Source organism: Chrysoperla carnea, chromosome 2, assembly GCF_905475395.1.
Source record: "Chrysoperla carnea chromosome 2, inChrCarn1.1, whole genome shotgun sequence".
Lineage (NCBI taxonomy): Eukaryota > Metazoa > Arthropoda > Insecta > Neuroptera > Chrysopidae > Chrysoperla > Chrysoperla carnea.
This window is the reverse complement of record NC_058338.1, coordinates 60,958,948-60,975,123: the sequence shown is the minus strand read 5'-3', so window position 1 is coordinate 60,975,123 and position 16,176 is coordinate 60,958,948. Positions and strand designations below refer to the sequence as shown.

Below are 16,176 nucleotides of genomic sequence, written 5' to 3'. Positions count from 1 at the left end.
TTAACAAATTGCATCAATGAAAAATATTCGCTGTCCAGCGATTCATTATCCCCACACTCGAATGTTTCGTGTATATTCTCACTTGGATTAATGAATGCGATCGATGAACAAAAAAAAAACCGATTTAGTTTCAGTATCCCCTGGTAGTATTTTGATATAATGTTGATACCTTGTTCAAAATAATGGAAAGAAATCCCAAAACACAATCCACAACTGTTATTAACAAACAAAAAAAACAAAAAACAAATTGTAAAAAAATAAAATGAAAAAAAAATTTGAAAAAAAAATGGAAAGAAATTTAGTTTAAATTACATTATTTTTTAATAAACTAGAAACCTTTACCAACCCTGTCTATAAAAAAAAAAGCTTAAATGGAAACACAAACGAAAGCAGAATTGATGATTTTTGTAAATGAAAATGTTGTTATGGGATGTTTTTTGGAGTTAAATTGGGGTTAACAGCATGAGTTTTGACTTGTTGTGTTAAAATTACATCAAAATATTGATTAAAAAACACGAAAATGATATGTCAAAAATGATTTGTAAAATGTCTGAAATGAAAATTTTTTGCAGATGTGACCTAAGAAACTTTTTTAAATGTTCACAAACAGCAACTTTGTTTAAAAATTCGCACTCGAGTTAATTTTCATTTTAGTAAAAATCCACATGAAACAATATAAATAATAGATTTGTGAATTACAGCCGATTTATGTTTCTAAAGATTTCAATGTCAATGACAATGACAGGGCCCCTACAGTAGGGGTTAAATTAAAAGACACTTTCCAATTTTTTAAAAGTAACTTTCTTACTGTTTCTATTTTGAAACTATTAGTCCGAATAAGCAAATGAGTAATCACTAATCGATGACAAACGGTTAGAATTTTTATCATAACGCAAAAATATCATTTGTATAAAAAGCTTTAATGCATAATTCTAAAAGCTACCAAAATTATAGCACCCTCTCCCCAAGTAGTTGTTTTGTCATTTTAATTTAACAAATTAATAGAATATCACGATTTCAAAAAATGAGAATTTTATTCAAAAATTAAAAAAAGATACATCAAACGTGTTCAGCTGCTAACGCGACCTGAGCAATGCGTCCAGTCACCTTCGGAATATAACAGTGTCGAATCACAAGGAGTTGATTTAAAGTTAGCAATCAAAATTCGTTAATTATTTAATTTTTAAGGTATCCACTGGAGTTCTTTTGTCGATGTATCTTTTATAGTTAAAGTATATGTACAAACAATTATGCTTTGTTAGTATTTAGTAATAAACTATTTCGAGTAAAATTATTTCATTATTAAATGAATTATAGTAAATAAATAATTAATTATCTAAATAAAACTATTAACCGGCTTATCCGTAACTTATTTTTGTCAAAATACGAATTTTTCAGCTGTTCCTATTATTGCACTACCAAAAAAATGTAGACACTATTATAATAATATAAATAAATTTATATTGTTTGAGCTAACGGGCAAGGAGGCCGAAGAGAAAAAAATATTCTCTTTAATATGATGATGACTGACCGATTAACTAAAGTCGCTTAAAAATCGACAACCGCCTTGTAATTACATAGGATGAAATAACAATCGGAAAATATATCAATTAAATATTGATAATTTCTTACATTTTCCTTCACCATCAATAAAAACAAAACGATGGACTTATGAATTAGTCACTTAATACTTAGATTCCCCGATTGAATATTCGCGTCATTTTCTCTAAGTCTATCGTTCTTAATTATTAATTATCAGGACGCCGAGAATCACATCAAAATACTGGCTCTGATTTTCACTAATCTGCTCATAGTTGTTCATAAGAGATACTATGATTGATGATTCGTATTTTGAACTTTAGTAAATCGAAAACTTATTCGAAGCAGGACTAATGCAATATTATTAATTCAATATTTAATATTTAAAAAAAAAAATATTTTACAAAAATCTCATGAGATACGAATATATATAAACTTAAAAAGTAAAAAATCAACAATATTATAAAGTTTTTTTTTTAATAAATTAATAGTAATAAAAAATGTCTCTTTGTCAACATCACACAACTTATTTATAAAATAAAATTTTCTTTTTTGAAATAAATTTAATTTTTAGTGTCGTTAAATAACGACGTTGCAATTAGCTATTACCAAGATCATATTTTGAATACATTATGAAGTTCGGGTGAAGTATATTTAGGTAATTTAAAATCAATTTCATTTCATTAGTATGTCTATTTATTATCACAAAAACATCAGATTTAATTCTAGAAAAATATGTATGTATATTAAAATAATCGAAGGAGCTATTTTCATTAGATTAAATCATTCATATTCATCACAATTTACAACCTGTGATTACTAAAATACCGAAACGGGGCCCCGTAAAATATAATAACCTTTTATACCAGAATTTTATCATCAAAAATGTTTTACGGCTGGCTATAACAACGTTTCATCCTGCTAGTAACTACTGAAAAAGGAGATGCATTGTGTACTAATTTACGTGAGATCAGTTATGTTGCAAACATCATCAACTGGATTAGAAAGACAAACTCTGTAAGTTTATTTGATAGTTTCCTTAAAAATTATAGAGTAGGTGAACCGCAAAATACCTATTAGTTGTGATGATATAACTTCTGGAAAAGCGTCAATTGGCGGAAGTATTTTTAGGTTTTTAAATTTCACTAAAATAATTGTTTGAATTTCATAAGGTCATGATTCAATTAGACCTTGGTAATATAGTCAAACTTCAACTATACAATTTGTTTTTTAAATCATTTTTTATACATCAATGAATGTGAAAGAGTATCCATGCATTAAGCAATGTGTATAAGAAAAATACTATTATATGTTTGCTTATATGCTTGCTTGTATATGTTTGAAGGTTTGCTCAGTGGCAGTTTTGTAGTAATAATTATTGTATGCGACACAAAATCCCCAATCTTCAATGACACTCTTCAATACGATATAGCTTGAAGCTCAATAGCGTATGTATGTGTGTGTGAAATAATGTATGTGAAATGCTTTAGAAGACTATATAATAGTATCTTACTTATACACATTGCTTAATTTATATGTGCTCTCTCACACTCATTGATTTAGTATGAGAAATTATCTAAAAAACAAATTGAATATCACAATATTAATTGCATAACTCAAATAGTGGAATGTTTTTATAAAAAGTGTTGTATTGTTAAAATTAATAAAATAAATAAAAATAAACGGAACAAGTAATGTTTTTTTAACTAGTTCCATATTTACCATTTTCAAAGATACCGCGCCGGAAAAATGCCGAAAACTCTAACAATTGCATACGATTTATACAATCTGATAATTTTGTATCAGATATAGGAGCACTTTGTGAACAACCATTCTCATACGGTGAATATAATGGACAATTTGGTAATGTTGAACATACGGCTAATAAACGACGCAGATAAGTTTCCAGCAGCGTACGACGTTCGCGTGCCAATGATTCTGATGTTGACGCAAATAATTGTCGTGGTGGAAATGGTATTGCTTCAATCTGAAATGATAGAACGATCTGTAAAATACATTTCTTAACAATTTGTTCACCAAATAGTCCACAAGTGAACATTTGCTGTTTACTTTGTTTGATTGATGAATGAATTGATTGATCAAACACAGCAGATTAATGAAATTGCTACAGAACTCGACATATTAATCGATAGTCACGTAGCAAATATTTTATTACTAAACGCTTGCCAACTAACTAAAAAGCTTTCACACTTACAGTCTAATACTACAGCGTATTAGTGGGTAGTGTCTTACATTAGTGAATAGTGTTAGTGAATGAATCAAGATGCAAATAAAGAGTAATGGTTTACACTAAATTGCTTGACTTAAATTTGTTGTTCAGAATAATACTTTGAGAAAAATCTTTCTCACAAATAATGCAGAAAAAGAGTTTTCAATATTAATAATTTCAAAATTTAAAAAAAATATTTTTTTTCCAAAAAAACACTCTGGTAATAAATATTTACTCAAGGCACATAGCTTTACTCAAAATAATAAAATAATTACCTTTGGTCCATATTTTGATCGCATTGTTAAATGTAATTCACGAAATCGGCGATAACGGCGTAATATACTCCATTTTTCACCTTGTACATTAATACGAACCTCGTATTCAAAATGAGTTTTGGTCCCTGCACCGCGTAATACGTATGTTGGTACACTAACTATATGATCGTTGATTTCTGCAAAAAAGGAATATTTTGAATTGACTTAGTTAATTTTTCTCCCAAATACCGAATTTGAATATTTACCATACGCAGCAAAAGTTGGTAGAGATCGTGTTAAGCTATATGGATATGTTGAAGGTGAATTATCATCATCAGTTATTTGATTTTTCTGAAATAAAAAAACAAAAGTTTCAAACAAAAGTTGTTTAATTTTTTATAAGGAACATTTTTTACATTTAAACTTTTGTTCTATCTCTAACGGTTTACAAGACCCAATGGACCTATGATGCTCATTTACGAACTTGACCTCAGTTTTTACGTCCTGAGTACGCTGTAAAAATTTCAGCTCGATATCTTTTTTCGTTTTTGAGTTATCGTGTCCACGGACGGACGGACGGGCAACCGGAAATGGACTAATTAGGTGATTTTATGAACACCTATGACAAAATTTTGTTCTTAGCATCATTATTTTTAAGCCTTACAAACTTGGGACTAAACTTAATATACTATGTATATTTCATATATACATGGTATAAAAACTAGTTTTTTTTGGCCCCATCAAAACAAAAATGTTGATCACTTAAAAAAAATTTTAATTTTCTCGAAACAAACAGATATATCTCTGCAAAAATTGATCTTTATATGAGCTCCTAAGACCGAGTTATTCGCCGACAAAGCAAAATAGATACTTTTCACATAAAACTGCCGTATCTCCTCAAATAATGACCTTGCAGAAATAAACTGGAACTCACCCGAAAGCTTAAACCTTTATGTTTTTGAAAACAAAACTAAAAAATTTTGTAACGAAGGTTTTAAAACTCGCTTCTATTCAACTTCGTACAAAACTGCCAAATCAAAATTTTTACAAAAAAACAATAAATCTAAAAAATTAATTTATCAACAAAAAACATTTACAAACAATGATAATAAGTCTTTAATTACAAAAAGTTCAGTGAGTTTATTTCTTTAAGATCATTATTTGAGAAGATACGGCAGTTTAATGCGAAAAGTGTGTCTGTCAACGAATAACACGGCCTTAAAAGCCCGTATAAAGATCAATATAAACACATTTAAAAGAGAAATAAACAAGCTATTGTTTGCATTACATTTTTAATTTCTTTTATAAATACTAATGCAGCCCGCTCTTAAAATGCATATCAAATTAAAAATAAATTTTCTCAGCGTTTCAACCCTTCGTGTAAAATATTCAGGAAAAATAAAAATGTTTGAGAAAATTAATTCAAAAACTAGAAATTACAAGCTAGCGGATTATATATATTTCATTCAGATCTAATCATTTTGCTCCGAAATATACATGTTAAAATTGGTTTGGTCTCTAAATGATGGACATAAAAATAAATGATTTATTAACATACCACATAACATGAATTAATAACACCGCCATTCATTCTTCCATTATAATGTACTGTAGCAGGTTCATCTTCTGAATAATCTGAACTAACCGTTGAATATCGTCGTGTAGTTGATTTATTCTCTTCAATTGAATGTAACGATGAATGATGATGTAAGTTATATTTACCATTATTACCTAATGTAACACGCTGTTGATGATGATGTGATTGTTCTGGTATACAACATTCAGAATGTTGTTGAGATTGTTCGTTTAACGATTTGCTACAACATTGTTGATTAATTGGAACACTACTAGACAAATTATTAAGAGCATGAAAGTTTTGAAATGATGATTGTTGTTGTTGCTGTTGTTGTTTGTGGCCAAGAAATAACTGATTCTCTTCATCATTGTTTAAATTATTTTCAATTGGAGAGGATTCATCACTTAATGGATGTTTATTGGCAGGGGATAGTACACTTGTGGGTTGATATTCTTCATCTTCAGACATTATTTCAATATTTGGAATTTGATTTTGAAGTGCTGCAAACGAAATATTTAAGTATTTTTTCTCAATAAGCCGATATGTGCAAAAATTCTATGCAATAAAATGAATTAAAGTTCTTTTCTATTTTTATTAATTTCAATAATGGCTGATCGAAACAAAAATGAATCGCAATTGAAATGAAAAAAATAAGATTCATACAAAAAATGTTTGGGTTCATAGGCGTACATCTTATGGAAACTAAATTTGATCAAGCATTTTAGAATAAGATAGATTTTTGCGTTCAATTTTTCACAACAATATTCTTTGAGCCTAATAATTTTTAGTTACAAGTTAAAAAATATATATATATATATATATATATATATATATATATATATATATATATATATATATGGCAAAGAAAATTCACTTGTCAACAAATTATTTACCTAATTCTAATTTCACATATTGACGTTGCAATTCTTGTAAAACAGCAATTTGTTCATTCAATTCTTCACGGCTACATTCCGTTTCAATATTTCGTAATATCATCATTTTCTGTCGTGCCATTCTTTGACTAAGACGCTTCATAGCACGTACAGCTGCCTCCTCGCCACCAATATATTTTCGACCAGTTGAATTTGTACTTTAATTAAAAAAAAAAAAAAAACACAATTATATGCAGATTACTTTGGATTATTGTTCCAACTTATTCTTAAAGCAACAAAATAATTATAAATAAGCATAATTTTTTTTTAAGATTTACATACATTCATTCATTCAGATTATAATAACATAGTTTGGTTGTGTTTAAAAGTTTAAAATGACACAGTCACTGAATGTGCTGAGAAACTAACGCAAGATTTTTTTAAAGAATTAATTTAAAGAAAATTGAAATCATGTAGCAAAGCGGGCGGTTAGCAGCCATTATTAAATAATTAAACAATTTTTGACTTTTTTTATAGTCGCACTTAAAGCAAAACAAACCACATTGAAGTTCAAAGTCATTAAAATAATCTTTGATCAAGTGGTCTTGAATTTTTTTATTTTTCTTCATTAAAGTTTAAGCGATATATGGATGCGAAATAAAAAATGATTGAGTTAAATAATAATCTTGATGATTGTCAGAGTCCCTAAAAATGTTATTGATAAAAATGAAACATACCTTCCACTAAATCGGCGTCGTTGTCGAAAATTCTCCAATGGTGATACTTTTTCAAATGAACTTGACGATTGTGCCGAGTTACCATCTTCAGTGCTCATCACTTTATAATCATCCGTACTAGATGGATCATCACTATCACTGCACTGCGGTATACTACTACTGTTCTCTAACATTTTAGTCGGAGATATCGTTGATGTTATCAACATAATATTATTATTATTATTTTGCACCGAATGTTTCAAATTACCATTATTACGATTATTGCCATTAATAACTGTACGTAATTGATTTAACAACAAATCATCGTCTTCAGGACTGAGTGGTGTGTTAATATTTGATTGTACTATACTACAATCAGATGTAGCCGTATGAAATGTATCACATGTTTTTAATGGACTTGAATAATCTTCACTCGATGTTGATATTTTATTACTTACACACTCATCTGGACTCTGAGCAGATAAGTGCAAGTGTTTATCATCATCACCGATACTAGTCGAATTATCAGTTGAACTTGAAAGTGGTAAAGCTGCATGTTTTAAATTTAATTTCATTCTAAAACAAATAAAGTAAAAAAAATTAATTTAGTTAAAATTTTAAATGTCCTAGAAAAGTTTCGGATACATTAAAAAAAAAAATTGTCATCAAATTCGGTCATATATTCATGTTTTTTTATCAAAATTACTCTATATAGAGTTTTATCGAAATTGGAGGCAAAATTTGTTTACCAATTTTTGCAAATTTTCGGAATGTGATAAAACACTTTATATCAAATTATTTCACGATTGATCGAGTATTTTCCATAGTATATCCTATATAAAGCCTTAAATTGTGTGAGATTTTCGACGATGTCCGAAGAACGACATATCTTAGCCAAATGTTGGTTTGATCATGCGATAACCATTTTTTAAGAAATTACTTGAAAAAAGCTCGACAAATTACTCTTCCCTATTTCTTTCACTTTTAAAGTTTTATCCAATTTGAGGACAAAAATTTCTTGACTTTTTATCCCTTAAGAAAAAATCAAAAAATTACATACAAATTTTTGTTTCGAAATTCGATAAACTCAAAAAAGAGAGTTATTACCACATAAGGGAAAAAAAATTAAAAATTTGGATTCATTTGACGATTGATCGAGTTATTTAAATCGATAGAAAAATCCCAAAAACAGTAATGATAAAATTGAAAATATTTGTTTGGGATATTGATCAAAATTATTGTCTCAGGTTATTAAACCTAAAATACATAAAATTCATTTTATTATTAAATAGTTGAATTTGTAAATACATACGATTGCTTCTTTTCCGTGATTTCTTGAATTTCTTCCTTTGAACGTTGATTAATCGCTTGTTTGTCAATTTCTAAAACTCCAGCATCTCCACCAGCACCAACATTTTGATTTTGTGAAATATCGGACAGTTCAGATTCAATGCGATGTATATTGTTGCGTTCAACAGTTAATGCTTGAATACGATTCTGTAATTTAATTTCTAAAGAAGCCAGCTCTTTTTTCTAAAGGTATAAAAAAAAAGTCATTGAAATTGAATTTGTCAAAATCGTAACAATTTGACTTACATGTTGATTGACTAGATATTTCACAGCTTCTATTGAATCATGATCAGCATTCTTAAGCAAATTCACCACAAAATCTGATTCTTCTGATAATGGTGTTTCTTGTACTTTCGATAAAACTTTCTGAAAATTAATTTTTTTGAATTTAAACATTAATAAAGACAGGGATAATTTTAGGTAACGGTTTATCGAAATTTTCTGAAGAAATCGAGATGTAAATTCTTCTAAGTGGTTGGGAATAATTACGAATTATTGTGTCATTGAGCAGACGGTAAATACTATAAGCCTTTGTTAACAATAACGAAATTAAGAGTTATTTACTTGAAAATAGTTACCAAATCAAAAATATGCAAATCAGTCCTATTCAATAAAATAGATATATAAAAAACCAAATTTAAAAAGCCACCCAAGAACTTGAATTAAAATTTTAGTGTTCTGAGTCTCTCTTTATTTCTCTTTATTTATGAACGCAATTAAATTTTCAAACAAATTGAAATGAAACTTCTTTAGTTTTCTTAAGATTTACTATCGCTGAAGAAATTTCACTTCCAAACACTTTTAATGTAAAAGTAAAATCCTACCTCCAGATTCTCATCTAAAAATTCAATTTTCAGATTACGTAACAGAGATATTAAATCTTGGTTGAATTGTTGTCGCTCATTATGTAGCTTATTTTCCAAATGTTCAACTTGTTTCTGACCAATTTCTGCCTGCATGCAAAATTAATAATAAAACAAAACAAAACGAAAAAAGAAGAATAGCAAAACATAAATAAATAAACAAATGAAAGAACTAAAATTTCTTGCAAATAATTTAACAAATAAAAACTATATATAGATTTTACTTTCACAAATCTTACTTGTGCAATAGCTTCACTTCTTTCCCATTCTAATAAATCACGTTTTCGTTTTAATTCCATTTGTTTTTTCTTTAGAACAAGCTCATTTTCTTGTTGTTTTTCTTCTAATTTACGCCAATCTTCAGCTAATTTACGTCGTTGTAATTGATATTCTTCTTCCATTTTCTGTCTTTCCAATTCTAATTGTTTTTGTGCCGCTTCCAACGCTTCACGTCGCGCTTGCTGTTCAGCAGCCCAATCCGATTCACGTTCAGCTTGTTCACGTGCAAAATTTTCTTTTTCTTTTTCCAAAGTCGCTCTTTGTAATTCCAAATTCTCAAATTCAACTTGATTATCGGTATTTAAATTTTCCAATGACGTAGCAAGATCATTTGTTGACCAACTTAGTAACGATTGACGTGATAAATTTAGTTGTGACCGACTACCTTCTTTACGAAGTTTAGCCGCTTCAACAGGATCATTATATCGGAACATGATAGTTCGTCCAAGGACAATTATACATCCTTGCGATAATCGTGCTGGTTTATCAATGAGAACTGCATTCACCCAAACTTGAGCCGATTGTTTTGGAATTATAGTTGCAACTCCTTTGTCAAGAACTACACTACAATGTTCATTTTCAACACCGACAGCGTTTAACACAATATCTTGTTTAATTGGAGCATCTTCAGTACCAATTAAAGTTTCTCCTTCCTATATGAAAAGTTTGTATTAGAGCTTATTTACTATGTTTGGAAAATGCACTCAGCAATAATTTAAAATTTTTAATTAGCTTTAAAAATTATATTAATTTTATCAATCGAAGGGAAATTTTAAGATATTGTATTGTTCCATTTTACCTTCAAATGATACAATGTGACTCCTGTACTCAACAAATCATCGTCAATACCAACCAAATGTGGCATATCAGAATCTAAAACAACACCTAAACCAGATTTACGTAATCCTAAAGCACGCTCTTCACGTAAAATCACTTGAGTTTGACGCCATTTTTCTTCCCATTTTTCAGTTAAATCTTTTTCTTGTGCTTGTTTTTTCTGTAATTGTTCTAGCATGGCTGGTTCTACGTGTATTGGATTATCCTAAAATAAATCAGAAAACAGTAATTAATCGATGAATTGATGGATATAATATCCCACAGCTCAATTCAAACATTATTTAAAAATATCTACACTATAAAAAGAATATATCTAGTTAGAGCTTAATAATATCTATTTTGAGAATTTGCTAACTAGACATACAGTTGTCTAGCTAGATATTTTATTTCCGTGCTCAATGTATTGAATGTAATTTTTTTTCTTCTGTATGAATTACTATTGACTCTAGCTGTAGTATACATGTACCTTTAAAGTTTGCAAAAATTATACTAACCATTTTATTATTATTAAGAATAAGAGCCTTAAGTTTTGCTATTTCATCTCGTAACTCTTTGATTAGTTTTACATTTGGATCCTCATTGATTGTTGGTTTGTTAATAATATTTTTAGCTCGATTTGCATACCTAGAAAAATAAAAACAACTAACAAAACTTTCTTTCAAAACAAAAGTCTTTTAATTATACTATGGAAATCAATTTCAGGCAATTTACAGAAACGATTAACGATTTAGTATTTTTTTTGTGTCAATATTTTTTATGTTTTAATTTTTATTCAAATTAGAAACAATAAATATATTCATTTGATAATTGGAATGGTTTGTTTATTGCCTGAAATTTTTTACGAATATTTATAGAAAAAATAATGCTGAATTAGCACAGGAGGCGATTGCGCTGTTTTTAAACTGAACAAGACAGATAAAACCATAACTAGCTTTGTGTATGCGTGCGCGCGTCTTTGCATAAACTGCTTAAAATATTGAGATGCAGATTCTTTTAACTGCTTGTCAATAGTTTAATAATCATTGTAAGTAATATTTAATGGCAATATTACCGAAGTCACTGAAATATTAATGTAAAAGAAAAGTAGTTTTTGCAATAGTAATAGAGTAGATTAACAGTGGAAATGATATAACCGATTCTCATATATCCGTTGCATGGGGATTGAAATGAAAATATTGTTCATACATAATACTATGTTGCTTACCTATCAGATATTTTCCAAATAAAAAAATTTGTTTACCTTAATGTGCTAAGTGTTTCATGATAATTACAATCAGCCGGTGATATAGCAGCAATCATTATAGTCTTTGAATTTCCACCTAAACTATCTTTAAGTAAATACGTTAAAACTGAATCACGATACGGTATGTGTACAGATCGGCTTGATTTGTGATTTATTGAATTTGTTGAATTACTAATATTATTAGCATCATTACATAATTCTGCTAATGCAGATATAACAGATCCAAGTGTTACAAGTGATTTATTAATATGAGCACCCTCTTTTAATCGTTGTCCTGTAGCACCAGTAGCATCAGCTCGTTCACTGCCAGCTAAATCAACTAAATGTACCTAGAAAAAAAAATATTTTTCGATGTATAACGTATTAACCATAGCCACAATGGGTAAGTTTCATTACAACCGTTTTTCAAACTAAAATTGTCACGTGAATTTACATAGAAATATTTTTTTGTTCCATTTGTTAATAGACGTGTTTTTTTATAGGCTAGCTAACAAAATCCGTGAAGTTAACTGTTACAACTGTGGAAAATATATAAAAAAAAAGGAAATTCAGAACTTTCCTAGCACCATTACCATGTTCTAGAAATGTTGTGCCTTTTTTTGCTAACAATAAGTGAAGAGAATGATCGTATGCTTAGTTAGGGTTAATTAAATTTTCATATGATTTACCTTTGATACAGTTTCACTTGGCACACCATTTGAAACTCCGGCTTGAATGAACATAATCGTAAAAATTGCATGACTTCTGCTACTCACATCATTCATATTAGTTGATGCAGTAGTTCGTTGACGATTTCCACGTACCATACAATCCTGGAGATAACAATCACATAAAACTCAATGTTACAAATTATAAGAAAATAATTTACCTGTATATCCGAATAATCTGATACAAGATGTGTAGATAAATTTTCAACATATATTCCCCGTTCAGGATGTTCCCGAACACGTAAATTATGATGAGTATTTTCCTGTAATAAGTCCTTAACACGTTCGTTATATATTTCTAAATAACTAACTTCTGTACGATAGTTATTTCCCGATGCGATACTTGCATGCATTCGAGCGAACATATTTTTACAAATACGTGGAATCAATCCTTGACATTCCTGAAATAATATTTTTTTCAACATTATAAGTATTGAAATTCATATACATGATATTAATATTTGAGAGTTAGGATATTCTATTGAAAATGAAAGTGGATAAATTCTATGAAACAAATAGAAGATTTTATAAAAAGACTTTTCAAATAAAGCCTGCTAAACTTTATGAAGTAAAACTGCTTAAATGAAAAACTTGCTTAGAAATGGAACAATATCTAGAAAAAATCTAAAGATTCTACTCTCTGACATTGTTTTCAATAAAATTAGTTAGAAATTGACAGCATAAACTCGATATTTTGATACCCTATATATAAACTTACACCAGATCCCATCATTGTAAATGTTTTTCCACTGCCTGTTTGACCATAAGCGAACACACAAGCATTATATCCTTCAAACGCACTATCAACAACTTCTGTACCCAAGTCGCTGAACACTTGATCCTGCGATGCGTAGTGACTATCGGCGGCATCGAATGACCAATATGAATGATCAAATGTAAATTCTTTATATCTATCACGTAAAGAATCACTATCACGTTTTCCAGGAGGCTAAAACGAGAAAATTTTTATTAAATTAAATGCAATATCAACCATTTTTTAAAACACGAATTGTAAAATTTGTCACGTAAAAACAGCATTAACTGATTTTCTTAAGTGTGTTGGAAAATGTAAAAAAAATAAACCATCACAAAATGTTTGTACTATGATTTAGATGACAAAGACTTTTTAATTCGAAAATATTGTCATGATTGGGGTATATTCAAAAGTAATCGTGGAATAATTAAGCGCCAATCAAAATTTCGATTTTAGTGTTTCAAGCATTGCTTTTTGAAGTTCATATAAAAAAAATCTTGAAACAACGAAAAATTAGAGTGTATGTAAGAGTGCAGTGTTTTATAGTGATTTAACCTAAGCATTTGGCGACGAGGGGCACACGATTAGTAACTGAATTAAATGAAATTATGTTTAACGCCTCATCAGGGTGTCTAGCGAATTTGGAAAGTAAAATTGAAGGACATTTCAAGGATTTCCAGGACTGAAAATATTGTTTTTTAATCACATTTTTTTAAATAAAAATTATTAATTATTAATTTATTTTAATTTTTAAATGTGTACTTTACAGAGCGCACAATCTATTTCCAGTTAATTTGTATTAACATATACATGACCGGATAAAAAAGATTTCTTTCCAATGCTTCGAAATTAATTCTATTAGATCGTGATTAAAAAAATGACGAAAATGCAACATAGTCGTTTTTTAAGTACAACAACACACACGTTTAGGGATGCGAAAAAAATCAAGAACATTTCCAGGTTTTCCAGTACAAACTTAAAATTCAAGAACATTTCCAGGTTTTCAAGGACCGCTAGACATCCTGTTGAAAAATCTATGATTCAATCGTTAATGATCATTTTATACAATTCAGTTGCTAATCGCGTGTCGCTCGTCACCCATCGCTTTATGTGTGAATACACCATTACGTTTGCATGTTTGATTTAATGGTAGTGTGAGTTTAACATAACTTGACGCTTATTATTTGGGCGTCAAGTTATCTCAGATTCAAGGAATGCCAAAAATTATTGACACGTGATTAAAAAAAGACCTATCGGATGAACTACATAAAATTTTGATGAATATAGTTCGGTTTCTAATCGCATTACTCGTCTATCGCTTTGTGTGTGATTTCACGATGAGAAATATAATAAGTTGAGTCAAATTCTCTTTAAATTTTGTTAAATCTTAACTGTAAAATGTATAATGTCCTTTATGATCCTTTTAATCGAATGTAAGTACTAAACTTATTAGTTTATTGAATTGTTAAATCCCTTGTGCTGGGTTTACACAGCAATTGTATTTTAACATCGTATTTTCCCGCAGCAATTGTGTTAATTTTAGCGTAGGAAATTTCATTTCTAGTTATAGGATTCTATGACTCAATATTTGCAATTTGCTAATTAAATAAATAATTTTATTTAAATTTAAACAGATATTTTATTGTCTTCTAATCTATAATTTCAACATATTCATTACCAAATAAAACTTGCGTAGGTGTTCTAATTAAATGCAAACATAAAAATGCATACAATATTATTAGATGGAATTGGTAAAACTATTGCTTTATCAAAAATTTACCAAAATACCATAAATGACAAACTCAAAATATTGAGATGAGTAAGCATAAAAAAATTATTGAACTCAAAAAATTAAAATAATACTTTTACCCACAAACCATAAATAATTTTTACCTTAACATTAACGACTCGAGTCTTTTTACCATCCATTTGTATTATTAATTTCGCATTCATATCTCGCTCCCTGAAAATGTTTGAAAACATAGATAAATTTCATTTCATACAAAGAAGGAAAACATAATAACATATGACATTAATCATCTGTGACCATCACCTAAATTACTTTCATGAAAGACAAAAAAGAAATACTTTTACCTTTGATTAAAGGGCCGTACACGAACAGCTACTTTTAACGATGCCATTTTTTAATTTAATTTATCACAATATTAACGTAAATGATCATACATTTTTATAACTGTTTATTAAACTTTTCATTTTACAATCCAACATAATGTTATGAATATAACTGTCACTACATTGACGCCATATTGAAGTTTGTAAACCATGTGTGTGTATTGCGTACATATACTGAGACGCTTGTTTGTAAACAGAGTTGATTATACTTTACGTTTAATAATATATTGTGATCCTCTTTTACTAGATATTCTTTTATCACGATTTATGTGTACAAAAAAAAACCAATTTAGTGAGTAGTATAAAAAATGTCAAACGTTCACAAAAATACGTAAAAAAAAAAATTGTAATATTCTTTCATTCCAAAAATAAGCATTTCGAACAAAATCAATTATAGAAACTTTTTAAATACTCTTCGTCTCGAAATTCATGGATGAGTGTTTTAAGTTTTCATAATTATTGTTTCTATATCCCGAAAACAATGTCATGTCTCAAATTGCTTACCAACTATTTCATCCTATCTATAACGAAAGTAAAAGTAGGAATTTTTCTATAAGAGTTTTTAAAGGTAGATTAGAGTGTAGATATAATAAAAATTAGTTGAAATATTGGAACGGTAAATTCTTAAAAGTATTATTCAATTATTCATTGTAGTAAAAACACATGCTATTCAGTTTGTCTGCCTATACATTGAAGCTACCATGTTAAAAGAGAAGTTGCATGTTCCCAATAATCGTGAAATTTATCCAAATGATGTAAGAATGACTATAAATTTATCCTAAAATATACTTGTCATCAGGGCCGGATTTAAATTTCTGCCGCC

General features: G+C 28.7%; 1 protein-coding gene across 2 annotated transcripts; it reads right to left on the bottom strand.

Moving 5' to 3' along the window:
- LOC123291699 (kinesin-like protein Klp98A) lies at positions 1 to 15,471 on the bottom strand. Of its 2 annotated transcripts, none has more exons than XM_044872075.1 (19): positions 15,315 to 15,471; positions 15,114 to 15,183; positions 13,185 to 13,415; positions 12,628 to 12,867; positions 12,428 to 12,571; positions 11,757 to 12,088; positions 11,011 to 11,140; positions 10,479 to 10,721; positions 9,640 to 10,332; positions 9,362 to 9,490; positions 8,784 to 8,903; positions 8,500 to 8,720; positions 7,209 to 7,763; positions 6,493 to 6,689; positions 5,582 to 6,099; positions 4,290 to 4,374; positions 4,045 to 4,220; positions 3,262 to 3,526; positions 1 to 213 (listed from the first exon to the last, which is right to left on the bottom strand). In XM_044872075.1, exons 1-19 carry the CDS (start codon positions 15,359 to 15,361, stop codon positions 131 to 133), a joined length of 4,479 nt encoding a protein of 1,492 aa, XP_044728010.1. In that variant the 5' UTR covers positions 15,362 to 15,471; the 3' UTR covers positions 1 to 130. The 2 variants fall into 2 exon arrangements, with proteins under 2 accessions (XP_044728010.1, XP_044728011.1); XM_044872076.1 differs by lacking the exon at positions 1 to 213 and adding an exon at positions 2,183 to 3,115.
- Between the last annotated feature and the right edge of the window lie 705 nt (positions 15,472 to 16,176).